The sequence below is a fragment of the Nyctereutes procyonoides genome, unplaced genomic scaffold (genome assembly GCF_905146905.1).
Source record: "Nyctereutes procyonoides isolate TBG_1078 unplaced genomic scaffold, NYPRO_anot_genome, whole genome shotgun sequence".
Classification (NCBI taxonomy): Eukaryota; Metazoa; Chordata; class Mammalia; order Carnivora; family Canidae; genus Nyctereutes; species Nyctereutes procyonoides.
The window spans coordinates 1,197,697-1,219,059 of NW_026575151.1; the positions used below are offsets into that span (position 1 = coordinate 1,197,697).

Here is a 21,363-nt window from a genome sequence, read left to right on the forward strand (position 1 = left end):
CATATAATGCATGCTTTCAGAAGTACACTGTACAAAAAAAAGGAGAAATTTATTCCTGTTTCTCCAGCTTATGCAGAAAATTGGACCAAATAGCATGTGCACCTATCAATGCATTATAGATTGTTCTAGGGCAGACTCATATGGTGGTTCTTAAAATCTAAATTCATGAGCGGGCATCTGCCCACAGCCAAAGGACAATTAAATAAACAAAGAACAATCTACCTACCCAGGTTGTTGATAATGACCTTGTCTGGGATTGATGGATTCTCCTTAGGAACCACAAAACACATCTATTTGGGACCTATAAAGAGAAATTACAAACTAAGAGAAAGGATGACTTACTCTGAGAACTCAATGTAAAAACATTTCAAAGAATTGCTTTTTATATGATTCAGAAGAAAACTTGAAAAGTAATATTACTAATCTTCTCAAAAATGCTCAAAGACATAACCAACCCTCTTTGAAACATAAGTAGGAACTGTAAGGGTTTACAGGTAATCCAATAGGTTTACAATTACAAGGCTAGAGACATAGAAGAATAGCTGAAATAAGGAAGGAAAAGGGAGCCTAGAAATATATTAGCAGAGATTTCAAAAACTATGTGGGAAACAGTAAAGAGTAGAAATTATTTAAAATAAATCAGGTACATGATGAAAAACTTGAGAAGCTCCCCCAAAAAGGAGATCAAAGGATAAGAAAAAACTGATAGAAATAATGCTAGATATGAAGAAATAAGGAAGCCAACCTAAAAATTATAACTCTAAGGAAAAAAGCATATTAATAGAAATACAAGTAGAAATCAAAGTTTATGCCCAGATAATTGAAAGGTGTATTTTAAAAAGAAATTTTTTTAATTAAGTGAGAAACCTGATTATAATCATTGATGGAGGGACAAAGAGAGTAACAAAATTCTGAATTTCTTGTCTTGCATGGAAGGTAGAACAATAAAAGCAGAAGTCAAGAGTTTTGAGGGTTTTTTTGTTTGTTTGGAGGGGTTTTGAATTCTTAAATTACATTGAATTAATTAGAATTATTAAAATCTCTAATTTTAATAATTAGAGATATGTGGATATGAGAGGCAACTACTAGTAGAAATTTGTATAAGATTTCTATAATGTGAATCTCAGAAGATAAAAGCAAAGACAGAAATCAGAGGAAAAGGAATCTCCCAAATTAGAAAACATAAAGCAAAAACACAAAACTAGAACAAATATATCAATTATGACAATAAATATAAATGGTCAAATTCTTCAATAAAAACTGAAATTATAAACAAAACTTAGCTTTATTTTGCTTCAAAGAGCCATACCTGAAACAAAATGGCACAGAAAGGTTAATAATAAAAATCTAGAATTTAGGGATGCCTGGGGTGACTCAAAAGTTGAGCACCTGCCTTCAGCTCAGGTCCTGATCCTGGGGTCCTGGGATTGAGTCCCACAGTGGGCTCCCCTCAGAGAGCTTGCTTTTTCCTCTGCCTATGTGTCTGCCTCTTTCTGTGTGTCTCTCAAGAATAAATAAAATCTTTTTTAAAAATCTAGAATTTATATGTGATAAATGTGAACAAAAGGAAAGCAGAAAGGAGCAATATCAATACCAGGACAGCCAGAGTTCAATGCCAAACTTGTGCAACAGGACAAACCTAGACTTAGGTTTGACTTTTTTTAAGTTAAAATCCATACTAAACACATAAAGGTTATAAATAAGCATGTGTAAAATAGCACAGCTTCAAATGATAGAAATTTAAACTCAAGTTAGCAGGAATAAACAGGCAAACACATTTGAAGTATAGAACTTCTACATGCAACTATATGTCTATAATAAACAATTTACAAAATAAATAGCACTGAGAATTTTATATAATACATGAGATTTCAAATAAATGAGCATTACATACTAAACTTTGCACCCTATAAGTAGAGCTCAAACATTCCAGCTACTTTCCAAAAAATTCAGTTGTATCTGAAAGTTCTTCAAGAGTAGAAATTTTAGGGGCACTTGGGTGGCTCAGTAGGTTAAGCATCTGTTTTTGGCTTAGGTTGTGGTCTTGGGGTCCTGGGATCAAACTCCACAACAGACTCCCTGCTCAGTGGGTAGTCTACTTGTCCCTCTCCCTCTGTGCTCCTCCCTCTCAAATAAATGAAATCTTTAAAAATAGAAAGTAAAAATATTCATAGTTCTGTATTCTGACCACAGTGTAATTAATACCAAAAAATTCCAATCAACCAATGAAAACTCTCCTAAACGGAGGAAAAAATTCAGAGGTAATAAAAACTATTGTAGACTATTGATAAGAAAAAGGGGGAAAGTACATGTCAAAAAAATTTGTGGATCTAAGCTCTTTTTATGAGGTGACTTCATCTTCTTAAGAATGAAAACAAATGAGCTACACAATCAAAATAAGAAACCATATTAAAAAAAAGCAACCTCTTAGAAATTTAAAAGGTTGTAATAATAATAAATGGGAAAAAGAACAGAACTGATGTTTGAATCCAGGAACTGGTTCTTTGGGAATAAAAATGAAAATTATAAAATAGAAAAACTTCTGGCAAACTTAAGAAAAAAAAAACAGAACAAAACTAATAATCAGAATTGAAGTTTGTGGTCAAGGGATATAGTAGTTTTTAAAAAGATTAAAGACTGCTCCCAGGGCACCCAGGGCACCTGCTCCCAGACTGCACCCAGGGCACCTGGGTGGCTCAGTTGGTTGAGTGTCCAACTCTGGATTTCGGCTCCAGTCGTGATCTCAGGGCCATGAGGCTCCATGCTCAGCAGGGAGTCTGCCTGAGAGTCTCTCTCTCTCTCTCCCCCTCTTCCCTCTCCTCTTGCTCACTTTTTCTCTCTATTCCTCTCTCTCAAAAAAAAAAAAAAACATTATAAACTGCTTGATGTAATTTTATACTAATAAAAATGAAAATCTAGAAATAAAAAGTTTTCTGGAATGTATACATTTCAAAAAAGAAAATTCCATTTCAATCCAAAAAAGTACTTCAAAGTAATCTGTTCTAAGAAAACAACTAGATGTACAGCTAACTACTTATATGAATAGCAACATTATTTGAGAATAGGGATTATGGAAAAAAAAAAAAAAAGAGAGAATAGGGATTATGTCCTTACTAAGAACACACTCAGAAGCCAGAATACTGAGAGAATCAGAGTGTGTAAACTTAGTGAGAGATTAAACCTCTCTGAACTTCAATTTCCTCATCTATAAGTGAGTATACATAGGGAACTATTCATTTCATTCATAATTTTGCTTTACAAAGACCTCAGTCTAAAAACTAAAACTCTGAATTTCTTTTTATGCAAAAACATGCTAAATATGTAAAACTGACAACTCCAATAATTAGGGCCTGAACAAAAAGCTATACAAAAGGTGAGTATTTTGATATTTTGATGGGTTCTACTTAATTTGTTAGAAAATAGCTAATAGATTATCAAAACATGGAAATGAATAATTTTTTCTTCAAATCAGCCCTAATATTTAAAGGAATAGGAAGTATGAGGGTTGATGAAGCATGAAGATAAATATTATCCCTCTTCTAACTAATATCCATGTAGTATGTTTTCAATTTATGTTCTAGTATTATATGCATACGATTTGATTTAAGACCAAAATGCAAGGGGTTTTTTTAGATCCAAACTGTCTTCAATACCACCACAAAAGGGTAATGCAATTTTTGTCAAAGTTTGAATACCTATAAATGCTCCATTAAGTTTCTGCATATCATAAAGGTTAAAGCACAATAAATATTGAAGATCAAATGTATTTATTTTATTTTTTTTATATTTGTTTTAATGTATGATATTGTCCACAGAAGACATGGTTTTAATGTAAAAGTTTTAATTAGAAATCTGTTATACAATTGCAAGAAATACCATTAGATTCATCTTGTAGTGTTGATGCTGCATATCAACTTTTAGTATTTTAAAATAGTACTAAAAATATTCTGTGAAATACATTAGGAGCTTCATGCTATTTTGATGATTAGTTACATGATTTCACCCTCAGGCTGAATTAAACATCACATAATTGTCTTTTAAATCCTTATCCATTGGGATGCCTGGGTGGCTCAGTGGTTGAGCATCTGCCTTCAGCTTAGATTGTGATCATGGAGCCTGCTTCTCCCTCTGCCTATGTCTCTGCCTCTCTCCCTCTCTCCCTCTCTCTCTCTCCCTCTCTCTCTCTGTGTGTGTGTATCTCTCATGAATAAATAAATAAAATCTTAAAAAGAAAAATCCTTACCCATTAAAAAAACTGACTAAATGTAAATATTCTAGAGGGGAAAAAAGATAATTCTGTTGGACCTAACAATTCCTATTTATTGTTTTAATAGGATAATATTTACCACAATAATATTTATGTACCACAGAAAATAAAACATACTGAAGTAAGAGAACATACAGAAAAAGAGAACACATGCTTTTTAAAGATGTTGGATTTTAGATTTGAAACTTCTTTCTTTTTATATGTAGATTTCTTTATTTCAAATCAAGATATCTAATTAAAGAATCACTTGTCAGCAGGCATTCTGTGCATCTTATCACATGCAAATTTATAGACTAATATTGTTGAGCACATTCAGCTTCCAGAAATGTAGTTTGGGTTTTGTCAATCAAGATACAGACTAGGGACACCTGGGTAGCTCAGCGGTTGAGCATCTGCCTTCGGCTCAGGGACTGATCCCAGGATACAGGATCGAGTTCCACATCAGGCTCCCTGCATGGAGCCTGCTTCTTTGCCGATGTCTCTGCCTCTCTCTGTGTCTCTCATGAATAAATAAATAAATCTTTAAAAAAAAGATACAGGCTAAATATATTTTAAGTATGTCACAAAATATGTTGCAGGGTAGGCTTAGAATCTGTTTTACATGACTATACCAATAGTGAATGCAGTTGCATCATCACTTACAGTAGGCTTGGGTAATGAAATTGACCATAGCGCTGGAGTCTACATAGAGGCTTATTTCTTTCAGTTTTGAATACTAGGCTTTATCAACATTAGGAAATGATCTCTTCCATATCCAAGTGCTTATATTGCATAAGTAAGAAACTTTGTTAGCAAATCATTCAAAGGCTTTGAAAAAATTCATTTTTCTTAGGTTTCTGCAGAAGGTTAAAAAACAAGTTCCATATAGATGAAGGAAATCTGTATCTTTCACTTTAGCTTATCTTCTTATAGCCTTTTTGTTATTTTCTTAGAATTACCTTCATGAGTCAGTAATAGCTATGGAAAATAGCTTCTATTTCTGTCATTAAATATTCTTAGAAATCTTGTCATTGGTGGATTATTAAGCACATCCCACAGGAACTATGCAGGTGGCTGGATACCTGACCAAAGCCTTATTGGTAGTTAATAAACCATAACTATGACAAAACTGTCATAATTCATTATGCAGTTATAATGTTTTGTGATGATTTAAACTTTAGGGCAGTAAACTTTTAGAGCTAAAAGAAAACCACAGGGATCACTAGTCAAACCTTTCATTTTCTGTATGAAGAAAACTATCCAAAGCAGCCACGCTAACCAACAGTCTATGATTTCAGCTAATTAACTGCAGAGCCAAGACCAGAACTTCTTTTCTGATTCCTAATGGAAAAATATTCTCCTCTCAGAATACTTTCTTTAGAGGAATTCTGCTTTACAAACATGAAAGTATAGACACACTAAGTATACCAAAAATTCTAAAGGTCTCATTAAAGAAACATAAAAATATAAATTATCATAAATTTGACCTAAGATCAACATATTAGCAAAATTGAGTATGACTTATTTACCTGCTTGTGTCATTGATTTTTTTTCATTTATTTTGCATTCTGAAAATGGCTCTTTAAGACTGATTTAGATGGCTTAGGTCAATTTTCTTTAAGCTATAAGAGAAATTTTGATGTGTTGCCTCTTATTCACTTATGCTAGCATAAGTTTTCCAATTCATACCCTCATTACTTAGATTAGAATGTTTAAAAATAGCTATTGTGATATCTAAGTAAGTGAAGTCTTGAAGAATGTTAGTTGCAGGGAATTACAGCTTTACTAATCAGTGTCTTCCATGAATTGACAGCATCAGAATCACTGTAGAATTTGTTAGAAAGGCAGAATCTCAGCTTCCCCTTCCTGAGACCTAAACCTACCAAATCGGAGTCTGTGGTGTGAACAAGATCCTGGGTGATTCAGATATGCCTTAGGATTTGAGAAGCACTAACAGAGAGAGTTAGTAATCTCAGAACCTGTTTCTACTTGATGTCATTTTCTTGTGTCTTTCTTCCTCACCTTTCTTTTTGTATCCTGCCTCCCAAACCCCAAAAAGGAACATAAAAATATCAGTATGCTTTAATAAAGCAAAAAGAGGGACATCTGGGTGATTCAGTGATTGGTTGTCTGCCTTTGGCTCGGGTCGTGATCCCAGGGTCCTGGGATCAAGTCCCGGATCCGGCTCCCCACATGGAGCCTGCTTCTCCCCCTGCCTATGTCTCTGCCTCTCTCCCTGTGTCTCTCATGAATAAATAAATAAACAAATCAATCAAAAAAGTTCAAGTCAAAAGTGTGTAGAAGGGAGGAAAGGATATACTCTGAGGGGGCATTGGAGGACTAATTGGCTAATTATATGTCTTTGGAATATTTTTAGCATCTAGCAGATCTACATTTTCCCACCCTTCTGTGTTCCCCCCCAGAGTCACTGTTCACATTGGATCCTGCTCCCAAAATTAAGGTTGTGTAACTGCATGAAGAAGTGAAATACAGGAGTTAATTATACAGTGTTGACTTTACAGAGGGTGAGCCACAAAGCATCAAAAGCAGGGACTGCCTGTTCCAGTTAAGGACAGAAAATAGCAGAGGATATATTATTGGTTATGTAATCTGGGAACCACTGTGAATAACAGGCATTGTGAGGCAGATGAGAAAAATGGTTGTGATTAAAAGCAAAATAAAATAACTCAGTCCAAGCTTCCATCTACAGAGATGATTCTCAGGAGTTTTTCTCCTAGTGAGTGATAGATTGATTGTCTAGTATAGTGATTAAGAGCTTAGACTCTGAGCTAAAACTTTCTTGGTTCAAATTCCAGCTCATCTACTTCTTGGCTCTGTCACTGTGGGCAAGTTACTTAACCTCTAACCTCTTCATCTGAAAATTGAGAAAACAATAGTACCTACTTTGTGGGGTTATTATAAATAGCAAACAAGAAAATGTATGTACAAAATACTTGGCACAGTGTCTGAAATGTAGTAAGTACTCAGTAAGTGTTAGAGTGTACTTATTTGTTCATTTGCTTATTTACTCATTTATTAAGGTTTTTCTCATCAGTCTCCCTTGTGAACAATAGCATTATTTTATGGATCTCTTCTGGGATTTGGTTGTGGTTTGTGGCCCTGACCTACAGCTCTTATTAAGGAGCTGGGCTAAAGAGTGAGTGTCTGTTGATCACCTCTGCGATTAGGAGGGCTATGCTGGGTCTGATGGTGGTGATAGTGGTAGGGAGTATAATGAGGAAAAAGAGAGGGGCACCTGGGTGGCTCAGTGGTTGAGTGTCTGCCTTTGGCTCAGATCATTATCCTGGCGTCCTGGGATCAAGTCCCGCATCAGGCTCCCCACAGGGAGCCCGCTTCTCCCTCTGCCTGTGTTTCTGCCTCTCTCTGTAAATAAATAAATAAAACCTTTAAAAAGAGAGAAAAAAAAGAAAAATAACATACAATCCCTTCAGGCGCTTAGATTCTGAATGGAAAGAGATGAGATACCCTCATACATGGAAAAAACCCAACAGATGATTAAAAAAAAAATCCACCGTGTTCCTATGTTGAAAATTGCATGGTATATATGAGGATGTTTGGGGTGACTGAATGGTGGCCATCAGGATCAGTCATCAACACCTGTGATTTTCTTCAGGTGTCTTCTACAAAGAAGGGGGAAGAAAGGGAACTGTTGTATCTGTAAGGTAAAACTCAAGTGTGACAAGCATGGAAGATTTTCATTTAAACAGACTTGAATCTTAATTTTAGAAGTTGATTAAGCAATGGAGGGCAGCCCGTGAGAAAGTCTTAATATCGATGCTACTAAAATTGCTGCCAGTTTTTACCTCACTGTGGTTATATGAAGGCAGGATACAGCCAAGAGGGGCGAAGTTCCAGAGAGTGCTAATCAGATAGTGTTCTATAATTTCACTCTTCTACTTTAGGTTGACTACTTTGTAATACTTTCAAAGGAATTCAGGTTTTGGAGAAATTAGAAGGTAGAGGAGGTTTATAGATGTTCAATAAAGGGGCTATAAATTAGATGTTGAGATGAAATATTACAGAGCGTGGTCGTGTAGGGGCGCCTGGGTGGCTCAGTCAGTTAAGTGTCTGCCTTCAGCTCAGGTCTCAGTCCAAGGTCCTGGGATGGAGCCTCATGTCATGCTCCCTCCTCAGTGGAAAATCTGCTTCTCCCTCTCAGTCTGCCCTTCCCCCCTGCTTATGCTCTCTCTCAAATAAATAAATCTTTTTTAAAAAATACATTAAAACAAGAAATAAATAACTGTGTAGAAATCAGTGTTGTTTCTTTGTTCTCTGTCCCCTGTGGTTCACACTACTGTCTGCCTGTCCAGAGCAGTTTTAAGAGGTCACTTCTGTCTTCAGGTCTGGAGAGGGTAGACTAGGATGGGATAGATTTGGGCTGGGGAGAGCAGGAAATGGGTAGAGTTGGTAGCAGGAAGGTAGTCAGCAGCATTGTCTTTACATTTTGGGTAAATGAAAAGGCCCTGAAGGAGGACTGAGGGCCAGGCTAGTAGGGCAAGAGGTAGAGATGGTTTTTAAAGATTACTTTGAAACTATCTGTCATGGACATCTTTAAAATAGAGAGGGGGGGGAAATACTGTTCAGGCATAAACACCAGGACCATTCTCTAATTCCAGAGAAAAATGAAAATGAGCATCTGTCAGTGGATGGGTTAAATGTTGTGCTAGGGTCACTCAGCATCTAGTTAATACTTCCAGTCTGGAGTCCCCTTCAAATGTTTGGTTCACAGCATCTGACGCTCTGTCTAATCTGACTTTATTCTTTGTGCTTCATTTCCACAGTACGCATGTATCTCAAGTCAGCAGTGTTTCGACGACTGGAGAGTAAGTTATTTGGCTTGGGGTTTCCCCCCCTCCTTTCCCATATATCAAACAGAAAAAAACTACTCTAGTGGTGTATGGTTTTGGAAGATTAATACAATAAGCAACCGATGATGATTTTTAAATTTTTTTTTTTAATTTATGATAGTCACACGCAGAGAGAGAGAGAGGCAGAGACACAGGCAGAGGGAGAAGCAGGCTCCATGCACCGGGAGCCCGACGTGGGATTCGATCCCTGGTCTCCAGGATCGCGCCCCGGGCCAAAGGCAGGCGCCAAACCGCTGCGCCACCCAGGAATTCCCCAATGATGATTTTTAAAACCACTCAGAGGACTAAATAAGATGTGTTCCTGTTTGAGCCTCTGCGTGGGTGTGTGACCAGAGACAGCTGAATCATTTGAACATACAAGATTTTTGTTTCAGTCAAAATAACATCAGAGACTATTAATGTTTGCAAAATACGTGTTTAGAGAGGTATCTTGCAGTGGAGGATGCCATTAAAGGTTAAAGTGTAACAGTGTCTTTACTTCTCTCTTCCTCATTTTTAATCAGCCTACATGGATTGAGTACCTATGTTAGGCCAAGCATTGTGTAGGGTATGTAATATTAAATAAGCCTTGGGCTCTGCCTTCAGGGATTTGACAGTCTTAGAGGGACACAGAATCAAAAGGAAATTAGTCATGGTAACAAGTCTCTTTTCCACAGAGCAGTGACAGTGCTCTGTTGATTATACCAATCACGTGTCTTTTTCCTCCTAAGGCTACCAGCTGTATGTAGACTAAAATCTAAACTCCAGGGATGTCTGGGTGGCTCAATGATTGAGTGTCTGCCTGAGACTCAGGTCATGATCCTAGGGTTCTGAGATTGAGTCCCACATCGGGCTCCCTACAGGGAGCCTGCTTCTCCCTCTACCTACGTCTCTGCCTGTCTCTCTCTCTCTGTCTCTCATGAATGAATGAATGAATGCATGCATGCATGAATGAATATATATGTATATATTTAAATAAAATTACTTATTAATGAGAGACACAGAGAGAGGGGTGGAGACATAGGCAGAAGGAGAAGCAGGCTCCTTGTAGGGAGCCCGATGCAGGACTCGATCCCAGATCCTGGGATCATTCCCTGGGCCAAAGGCAGATGCTCAACTGCTGAGCCACCCAGGCGTCCCAATAAATAAAATCTTTAAAAAAAAAAAAAATCTAAACTCCAGTTACCTGCCATTACCTCCCTCTCTGACCACATTGTTCATTGTGCTTTGACCACGTGACATCCTATTTCTGGAATAGGCCAAGCTTATATTTACCACAGAGCCCTTATACTGGCTATTTTTCAGCCTGGCCATTCATTTTCTTATCATTCACTTTTTTTGTTCAAATGTCCTCTCCTCTGAGAAGCCTTCCCTTCCTATCCACAGTCCCTCTCCAATCCTGTTTGCCATTTTGGAGAGAATTTATCACTATCTGAAACTCCATGGTTTGTTTATTACCTGTCTCTCTTTTTTTAAGATTTTATTTATTTATTGAGAGAGAGAGAGAAAGAGAGAGTGCAGTAGGGAGGGACAGAGGGAGAGAGAGAGAAAGTCTTAAGTAGACTCCACACTGAGCAAAGAACCCGGTATGGGTCTAGATTTCACAACCCTGAGATCACAACCTGAGCCGAAACCAAGAATTGGATGCTCAACCAACTATATCTGACATTTTAAAAATAAGTATGTGGTTCTTTTTTAAATTAATAGTTTTATTGAAATATAATATACAAAAAACTACACACATTTAATGTGTACCATTTGATGAGTTTGGATGTGATTCTTTTTTCAAGTGCAGGAAAACATGGTTTGAGGAGTATATGTTTAGAATTTTCCATGCCACGTTATCCAGAAGTAAATAGCATGGTGATAAAAGAAGACTTAGACCCATTAAAAAATTATATAACTTTAAAACAGATACCTTATCTGTCTTATGCACTCTTCAGCCTCTGTGCTTAAATGTTTTTTCATGCTGAATGAAGTAAATCTCTCCTGCTATCTTCAGTAATACATACTGGGATGTTTGCATGAATACAGCTTCGATTATATAATCACAATTTAATTGAATAGAGGTTCAGAAAGACTTTGCTGTTCTAAATAGTAATTGTTCTGGTGAGGTGTTTCTTTTTAATAGCATTATTACCTTAAAGGGATTCTAAATAGATAATAGGCATCATAATAAATTTGTGCCAATTTGCTTTGTAAACCATACTGTCTTCCTCTGAAGAACTGGTGAAATCTGAAGGAACTCACCTGTATAAGAATAGGTCTATTATTACTCTGTGAGGAAAAAATATTTCCTCATTCTGCCTTATATTAAATGACCCTTATTTCCTGAATGCCTCTGATAATTGTTGCTAGACTTGCTGTGAGCATTTCAATAATCCTGAACCTACAAAGATGAGAAACATAGTTATCAAATTGGTAGAATTTGTCATGTTTGGTTTTATTTTTAACACACGATGCAGACATTTCGAGATGTCTCATATGCTGTCTTTGCTCATGAAGCAGTGGTAGATCTACCATTGAAAATGCTGATATTCCCAAAATTATAGATAGAAAATTTTAAAGGCAAACATTGATAAAGTTGTTTGCCTGATGGACTCTGTGTTCTGCTTTTATTAGACTCTTAGAAAGAACCATCCGGTCAGCAGTAGAACAGCATCTTTTTGATGTTAACGGCTCTGGAGGCCAAAGTTCAGAGGACTCAGAATCTGGACCATCATCAGCATCTTCAGCCACATCAGCCAGACAGCGCCGCCGCCAGTCCAAAGAGCAGGATGAAGTTCGACGTGGCAGAGATGTGTGAGTTGGCATTGGTGTTTATTTGCATTTTCTCCTCTTCTTTTAAAAATATGCACCTAAATTAGTCACTATGTTATAGGCATTCCCATATCAGTATTCAGGTTAAAACTTTAAAAATTCCTTTTTGACTATTTAGCTAACACTTGCAAATTTGTAGGTGACTAAATTAATATTTCAGTTTTGCTGGATGTTTTATATTGTCTAGACGTATGTTGTAGGAAGCCACCTCTGATTTAATACATTTCATGGCTTCCTTATGAATATCTTTTTTTTTAAGATTTTATTTATTCATGAGAGAGGCAGAGACATAGGCAGAGGGAGAAGCAGGCTCCTCACAGGGAGCCTGATGTGGGGCTCGATCCCAGGACCCCGTAATCACGATCTGAGCCAAAGGCAGATGCTCAACCTCTGAGCCACCCAGGCATCCCATGAATATCTTTTTTAACAGGGATGCTGAACTCCTGGAGGAGAAAATTGCCATATGCCTGTCCAGAGGTGGTGTTGTTGTTTTTTTTTTTCTTTTAAGATTTATTTGTTTGAGGGCAGCCCAGGTGGCTCAGCCGTTTTGTTTGAGGGCAGCCCGGGTGGCTCAGCTTTTTAGTGCCGCCTTGGGCCCAGGGTGTGATCCTGGAGTCCCGGGATCGAGTCCCACATTGGGCTCCCTGCATGGAGCCTGCTTCTCCCTCTGCCTCTCTCTCTCTCTCTCTCTCTCTCTCTCTCTCTCTCTCTCCCCCTGTGTCTCTCATGAGTAAATAAATAAAATTTAAAAAAAAAAAGATTTATTTGTTTGAAAGAGAGTGAGTGAGGATGCACACACGCACGCACATGTGGGGGGGTACAGTGGTTGGGGGGGAGGGACAGGTAGTTGGCGGGGGACAGAGGGAGAAATCCCAAGCAGCCTCCACGCTGAGCAGAGATCCTGACCTGAGTAGAAACCAAGAGTTGGGCACCCCACTGATTAGGCCACCCGAGCACTGCAGAAGTAGTTTTTTCTTATTAGATAACATTCATTCACTTATTAGACTAACTTATGAAACCAACAGATTTCCCTGCTATATTGGGCTGATGAAATATCACTGTAGAGTATGACAGTAATACTCTGACATTTGACTACATTTTAATATAAGAAAGGTTGAGCTTAAGTCTAATCAGAAGAGGAAATGCTTGAGTTCTTTATTATTATAATGACTAATTATAAGCTTTCCCACAGCATGAATTTATGAGTAGTAGCCTAAGGAACTTTATTCTCCATTAAAGGATTTGATACAATACAAATAGATCATCATCATCAATATTTTTCAGTAATCATCATTTAAATATCAGGAAAGTATATTCATATATTTTTCCTGAAATTTTTAAGTTTATTTTTATTTACAATAGCATTTAGTCTATATAAAGTTACTGTTTTGAACTCCTTATTAAATGTCAAAGACTAGGGATCCCTGGGTGGCGCAGCGGTTTGGCGCCTGCCTTTGGCCCAGGGCGCGATCCTGGAGACCCGGGATCGAGTCCCACGTCGGGCTCCTGGTGCATGGAGCCTGCTTCTCCCTCTGCCTATGCCTCTTCATCTCTCTCTCTCTCTCTGTGACTATCATAAATAAAAATTAAAAAAAAAAAGAAGTAATTTAAAAAAAAATAAAAAAAATAAATGTCAAAGACTAAATCAGACCCTACTCCCCCTTATTCCTTTTCACCTGGATTCATAATATACATGAAAATCTTAGGGGTAAAAAAGGAAACTTCTTTTTACTTAAAGAAAAACAGAAAGGCAAGTAGTAAAACTACCATGCTGCATAGTATGAAGATGCTTAAGGACCATACTAGCAAATGTAATTTTAGAAATAAAACAGTATCAGTGGTATAATCCACTGACTTTTTAAGGGATATATGCAGGACCTTAAAAAAAAATTTTGTCTTGGAGCTGGTGGGCAGGAGGGAGTGCTGTAATATTACCTTTAGAAAACAGAAAAATTGTAATACAGGAGATGGTTACATTTAAAATTAGCTACTGACTAAGCTTTATAGACAATGTTTAGGAGTATAACTAGTTTGTGTACTGCCCATACTGTGTTACACAGCAAGTGTAAATTATTTAATATTGTTCTTGCCCTCTGCCTCATTTTTTGCCAAGTAGTATGTAGCAACACATTGCGTTTTTAAAATATCCTTAGTGTGTCACGACATCATGTTTTCCACCATCTGTGTTTGGACAGAGGTATAGCAAGCAGAGGTTGGAAGAGGTAATAAGCACGAGGAAGAGATCAGAGACAGACAGTGATAGTATTGATGGTGGGTGTGTGGCAGCAGGCAGAGGTGCAAGGTCCAGATGAACAGAGAATGGCATAGTGGTACCAGGTCCATATGAATAGAGAATGGCAGAAAAATCTGAAACGGAGTAACCTTTCCTGGTTACTCCTGAGAAGTTAGAGCTTCCCAAGTCCAGGCATGCTTCTATTATAAGTTATTTTGAGCCTATTTTACTGTCAGTATCAGGAGAACAAAAGGAGATAAAGAATGGTAGAAACCAACTAATCTACCAACCTGTGAAACTTTAGCCTTCCCCTTAATTTTTCTTCTCTGGATTTCCTCTACTGCTCATGCTCATCTCTCATTGTGGTCAGACTGGAGCTGTGCATAAATCTCAGGTTGCAAACTGTGTGTGGCTACAGTAACTTACAAACAGTCTCGTTTTTCTTTTTCCTTGATACATGGTCGGGGCAAGCAAAAGTCCTCTTCCTATTCTCCCTGTTGGCCTTAGCCTCCTAGTTATATGACCTCTTCCTAACCTGACACATGAGTATTTAACATGTCTTGATAGTCCTTTCTCTTCAACTCCTGTCCACACTGCACTTCCTCTCTGAGCTCACCAGGTCTGTGGAGGAGCAAGCCCCTCTCAGGGCCCCAGACCTACTACTTCTGTCCCCATGAAGGTCCTCTCCAGTACGTCCCCAGGAGATACACTAACATATCATTCATTGTGCAGAGGTTGAGAATCATTATCATAGCCCATAGTAAGTATGTTTTTCTTAGTATATACCTATACACAATTGATTCATTTATCAAAGATTTTTATCAGGCTTTGCTTAAAAAATAAAAGTTAAGCTAGATTTTACTATATTCTGTTCAAAACTGTTAACCGTATCGAATGGTTAAACAGTTTTTTAAAATAGAAATTAGTGAGCAGCCCAGGTGGCTCAGTGGTTTAGTGCTGCCTTCCGCCTAGGGTGTGATCCTGGAGACCTGGTATCGAATCCCATGTCGGGCTCCCTAGCTTGCTTTCTCTCTCTGCCTGTGCCTGTGCCTCTCTCTCTCTCTCTCTCTCTCTCTGTGTGTGTCTCATGAATAAATAAATAAAATCTTTTTAAAAAAATAGAAATTAGTTGTATTTTTATCTATAATTTTGTTTCCTAACAACCTAAAGCTGCAACCAAATAAAAAAATATATCCTTAAAGCCAATGATAGCCATATTTCAGGGTGAGATTATAGTCAATAAAGCCTGTACTAAAGTCATCATGGCCAATTTTTGAAATAAATACAGAAGATAGACTAAGACTATAAATATTTCATTTTAGTGCAAATGATTTCTTCTTTGTCTAAATTTATAAGGAAACATTATCAGGTTTATATTATTATTTGCTACCATAAAAATATCAAAGTTTAAGGGATATATTTATTATGTGAAGGGGTTCAGTCTAATTTATAAATTAAAAAACTTGCCATTTGCTGGGTACATGGAAATGATAACTCTTGGTTATGGGTATATGGAAGTTCATTGTGATAGTCTTTCTTCTATATGCATGGAAATTTTATATTTTTTTTAAAGCAAAGAGTAATTTAGGTGGTTTCAGTTGTCCAAAACACAGTAAGCTGGAAATTTGTACACATTTGTTATTTAAATACTATATTAAATTCCTACTGCAAAGCCAAAAGGAAAAAAAGAACATACTATATTAGGGGAATGATAAATAATTGAATATTGCCAGAGCATTAACTAAGTCTGTAGCGGTGAAGAAGAAATTCTAGATAAAGCGAGAGGCCCCAGAGATCTGAGTTCATGTCAGATTTCAGTTATGTCAAGTATGATTGAAACCTGTCAGAATGGGGATCCCTGGGTGGCTCAGTGGTTTAGCGCCTGCCTTTGGCCCAGGGCGCGATCCTGGAGTCCCGGGATCGAGTTCTGCGTCAGGCTGCCAGCATGGAGCCTGCTTCTCCCTCTGCCTGTGTCTCTGCCTCTCTCTCTCTCTCTCTCTCTCTCTCTCTCTCTCTCTCTCTCTCTCTCTATGTCTATCATAAATAAATAAATATATGAATTAATGAATGAATGAATGAATCTTTAAAAAAAAAAAAAAGAAAGAAAGAAACCTGTCAGAATGTTGCAGGCAGGAGTCATATACCAGTGCTCCTCACAATCACATATGTACTGGGGCTGAAAGGATTGACTTGTACAAAAGCAGACTTTTTTTTTTTTTTTAAGAGTACAGGCTTTCCACATGAGCACACTGAACAGAGTTTCGTATGTTTATTTTGACAGCATTTATTCCAGCCATTCGTTCACTATTCAAAAAGATTATAAAATAAACCTTGTCTTTTAATTTCTAAGACTGTTTTTTAGCTTTTGATTAATCTACTAGGCCTACTATAACCAAGTATTACAGCCTAGGTGGCTTAAACAAGAGGAATTTATTTCCTCATAGTTCTGGAGGCTGGAAGTCCAAAATCAAGGTGTGTACAAGGTTGGTTTCTGATAAGACCTCTCTCTTGGACTTCCAGACAGTGCCTTGTCACCATATCCTCCCATGGCCTTTCTTCCATGTGCATGCTCTCCTGGTATCTCCTCCTTTTCTTATAAGAACACCAGTTCTGTTGGATTAAAGCATCCACCCTTATGGCCAGATTGAACCTTAATTACCTCTGAAAAGGCCCTGTCTCCAAAAACAATTACATTAACAGATGGTGAGGGCTTCAACATAGGAATTTGGGAGGAAGCACAATTCTGTCATAGCAGCTTTCAAACATAAAAACTCCTCCACAAAAAAAAATTATAATAGGATGTATACCCTAGGAGTTAGGGGAAATATGAAGACTGATAGAATTTATATAGTAAAACAAATAATTTTGAAGTTGCAACCAAACTCCTCCAACCATCCATAGAAGGCACCATTCTCAGTGGATGGAGGGGAGAGGTTGAAGATGTCTGCACAAGTACATATGCCAGCATATTAGTCCCTGTCAGCTCTTCCTTTGCCATTATTTTATAATTAGGATATTTCTAATGATTATTGTATAAATCTTTTATATGATTTTACTAAGTATTTTTACATTAAAAGTTGTATGAAATAAGACTAAATTAAATATGGAGTGCTAAAAATCACCAAAGATAGTATAACTTTGAAAATGTTATGGTAAATATGTATAACTTTGAAAATGTTATGGTAAATATTAATAATCATTAATATAATAGTATTTAAATCATAATTTTGCCTCCATGATGTGAATTTAGATGGAAGAATGAATATTTAAGATTATCTTCCATTTTTGGATATGTTGAACTGATGGTAAAATACAGTCATCTGTTTTGTTCTTGAGAGCTCATTTATTTCAAAATATAGCTGTAAGTGTTTAGGGAGTTACCGTAACTCAGTCATAGGATAAGGGAGAGATCTCATTCATTTGTACCTTAGCACGCCATGACACTACCCTGATGGCTTAATTTGTCCTGTGATGTAGTAAAAAAAAAAAAAAACACTTTGCTAAGAATTTAATTTTATGAAAACTCCTTAAGGGGATGTTTAAAATACTCAGAATGATTTCAAGAGTGTTAAGTAAATTAAATTCTGTAGATAAGACATTCATATCTATTTCTAAAACTATGTCATGAAGGATCTACAGTTATAAGCTTACATCCTAAAACTCCTTGTACTGGGAAGTAACAAATCCATATTTCAATTAAAATGTATTCCATAGTTTTTATTAACTTATCCTGTTTCTACCAAGATTATCAAATGCAGTCAGATTTTGTTATTAATACTTTTCTACTATGCTAAAATAGCTATCATTTGGGAAAATCAGTTTGTCCCATTCTGGAGAAAAAAGACATCTTACTTCCTTTTCAGATTTTTCTCCACTCATTGTATTATAAAAAGTGTCTGTAGCAGGGGCAGCTGTGTGGCTCAGTCAGTTAAGCATCCAACTCTTGATTTCGGCTCAGGTCATAATTTCAGGGTCATGAAGTGGAGCCTCACCTAGGGCTCTGTACTCTGTGGGGAGTCTGCACGAGATTCTGTGTCTCTCTTTCCCCCTTGCCCCTGTGCATGCTCTCTCTCTCAAATAAATAAACAAATCTTTAAAATAAAATAAAATGTGTGTGTATATGTAATCTGTTAATAATGGGAAGTTTTTCTGTAAGATTACACTGTTTTCTCTGTTTGAATACAAATTACTTTTGGTACAACCTCAAAAGTTGTTCATTGATAGAAACACAATCCTTGCCAGTTTGCCCCTAAGAATAATTTATCTTGTAATGTGGTTTATTTGGCAACAAGTAGTCTCAGGAGTAGCACTGTGCTCAGATTTTGATCAAAGAGGCAAACTAGAATTTCTGGGCACTCTCCTGATTTCCCATGTGATGCACTAACAGTGTCATTAAAATGTCCTTTTTACCTTTTAAAATTAAGCTTTTTTTTTTTTTAATTCAAGGGGACTTATCAACAAAGAAAATATTCCTTCCGGGTTCAACAGCCTCGAAGATTGTATTTTGAATGCTCAGGAAGTGGAAAAGTTATATGAAAATACTTCCAGTTATATTGGAGAAAGGGGTAAACCTAAACGTCAGAAATCCAGTTCCAAACTTTCTGAACTCAATGAAAATCAAGATGGTCTTCTGGTAAGTGAAAATTCTATAAAATTTTTACTTGTAGCCAATTAGGAAATATCACATCTCTTTTCCTTGCTCTGTAAAAAAAAAAAAATAATTTCAATCATGAGCTTCATCAAACTATAGGATATGAGTTGTGAAGACCTCAGAGCTACTAAGTATACACACTTGTATTTCTTTTTAATAAATATAAAAGTGAAAGCTCAGAAAGATTATGTTCTGGCAAAAGAAACAGAGACAGCACACTTTGGTTTCCATGTTATTCAGTTGAATTTTATCTCATTCTTTCAAGTATTTTTAAACTTTATTTTTGGAATATTGTTATTAAAGTACTTTTTATTTCCCCCATTCTGTTCATTCTCATATATATGCTTATATAAAGAAAATTTGATGAACTTAAAGCCAGGTGAAAGAAACTATATAGGGAAAGAGGATCAACTATCTTAATGTAGAGAAATCTCTGTGTTCAGAAATTTAGTTTAAATCTATAATCTATAAAAAAAAAACCTATACTCTATAAAATATTTTATTCCAAATTAGAAACAAAAACAAAAAAGATCATCCTCTTACAGAGTTCTCTCAGACTTGAATCCTGCCTGGATCATTGATTTGATATATAAGTTATTACAAGTGGTTTCTGTCAATAGCTAAATATTTATTCCATTTAACTGTTAGTATACATCATCCTTGTCTTTGTATACTACAGTTTCTTTGAGAAGTGAACACCAAAGTCTGTCTGCTTAGTCCCTTTAGTTTTAAAAAATTTATCAACAACAAAAACTGAAGTTAAAATTTATAGCATAACATGAGCTGGAGTCTCCATAATAAAAGTAGGTAATGTCCATTCTTACTCTTCAATGTGTAAATACTCTGATCTGTTTTATCTCTCACCAGCTTTTAGCTCCTTGCTGGATTTTCTAAATATTTAGTAAACTTACAGGCTACCTGTTTTCTGTTGTCAATTTCTGCATGTGCTCAGAGAAGATTCCCACTTTTGCCCTAATTGAAATATAGATAAATGCAAATCCAGGGGAACATGTTACTTTCCTTTTTTCCATCCAAATGTCTTGATACTCTGTTTCTACAAGTAAAGTGACCAGCTAGAAGGGGCAGAAGCAATCACCTACCTCAGGCCCATATCTGATACACTCCAAATAAAGAATGTAAGCTTTGAAACCAGTACACACATTAAATCTTTTTAACATTAACTTAATTCTTAATTTGGGAAAAGTAAATTTTAAATAAAATAAATAGTACCAATTTCATTAGCACTCTGTTTGGCTCATAATTTTGCTTATCTGCCAAAGAGATTACAATGACTAAATGTCCAACAATTGACTTCTTTGAGAAGATGTACATCTCCATTTCAATCTTTTTCATATGAACTTAACCCATTAATTTTTTTTCCCCACCATGAATAGTGTCTTAAATTAGCTAGCTGGTAATAGCTAATAAACGTAAAAAAGTACATTTATGTAGAATATGTGTTTAATAAAACTATGGCCCTATTCTGTGTTTTAAAATGTTTGGATGGAAGGGCCTGATGTTCTCTGGTCTTTTATATGTGAGAGGCTTTGCCCTCACCTTAGTTGCCAATTTCCTCATTCCAGAATTGTGAATGTCACCTGTTAATATAAGTGAGCCAAGTGGACCATGTCTTTGTCTCAGTGAATAATTGAAAAATCTGCCAGCACAATTCAGAAGAAAAACTTAACTCATCTAAAATGAGGGTGTTCTCTAAGAGCTTTCTTAATTGTTATATTTCATAAATGTTTAAATCTAGCCTTCATAGGTAACCACAAAGCAGAGCCAGGAAACGTAGCAAGTATTTAGACTCCATCCTAAAGTTAATTGTGCATCTTAACTTGTCTCTTATTTTTAGCCTCCTAATGTTACTTTTCCCAACTCTCCCCCAACGCCTTTTCCTACTCTTCTTCAAGTTCTTTGCACCCTGACTAAACATGTATTTCCATAGCTGGGTCGGGGATGTGGGGGGATTATATATAATTATATGCCTTTTGGTGCCAGGAACTATTTCAGATCCTAAGGATAAAGCAGTGAGAAAAACAGGCAAAGATAACTGTCTCCTGGAGCTTATTTCCTAGTAAGGGAAATAGGCAATAATCAAGATAAGTAAGTAAAACACAAAATACATTAGATAGTGGTAACTACTAGGAAGAAACATAAAGCAGGAAATGGGGATAGTAAGTATTGAGGGGGCAGGGGGTGCAATTTTAAATAGAGTGGTCTGAGGAGCCCTTACAAGAATTTGACATTTTGAGTGTAAAGACTTAGAGAAAGTAAAGAAGCAAGCCATACTATAACAGTAGATGCAAAGGCCCTAAGATAGTCATTGATCTGGAACGTTCAAAAAACCACAAAGACACCATTATGATTAGAAGAGAGTGAACAAAGTTAAAGAGGTAATGGGAGAAGTTGGGCAGATGAAGTAGGGCCTCATACATCATTGTGAGGCCTCTGCCTTCATTCTGGGTGAGATAAGAATCCATTGAGAGTTCTAGGTAGAACAGTGATCTGACTTACTGAAATTTGTTCAACTACTATGTTGAGA

At 36.5% G+C, this 21,363-nt stretch overlaps 1 protein-coding gene across 9 annotated transcripts in view; it reads left to right on the forward strand.

Moving 5' to 3' along the window:
- Nucleotides 1-21,363, forward strand: part of FAM13A (family with sequence similarity 13 member A) — a 310,890-nt gene that overhangs the window by 234,716 nt on the left and 54,811 nt on the right. For 8 of the 9 annotated variants that reach the window (XM_055312970.1, XM_055312972.1, XM_055312971.1 and 5 more), the window contains 3 exons: nucleotides 9,049-9,090; nucleotides 11,737-11,916; nucleotides 18,614-18,800. In XM_055312970.1, coding sequence (XP_055168945.1) covers nucleotides 9,049-9,090; nucleotides 11,737-11,916; nucleotides 18,614-18,800 — 409 coding nt within the window. The remainder of the gene's footprint in view (nucleotides 1-9,048; nucleotides 9,091-11,736; nucleotides 11,917-18,613; nucleotides 18,801-21,363) is intronic. The other variant, XM_055312979.1, reaches the window with a different exon arrangement.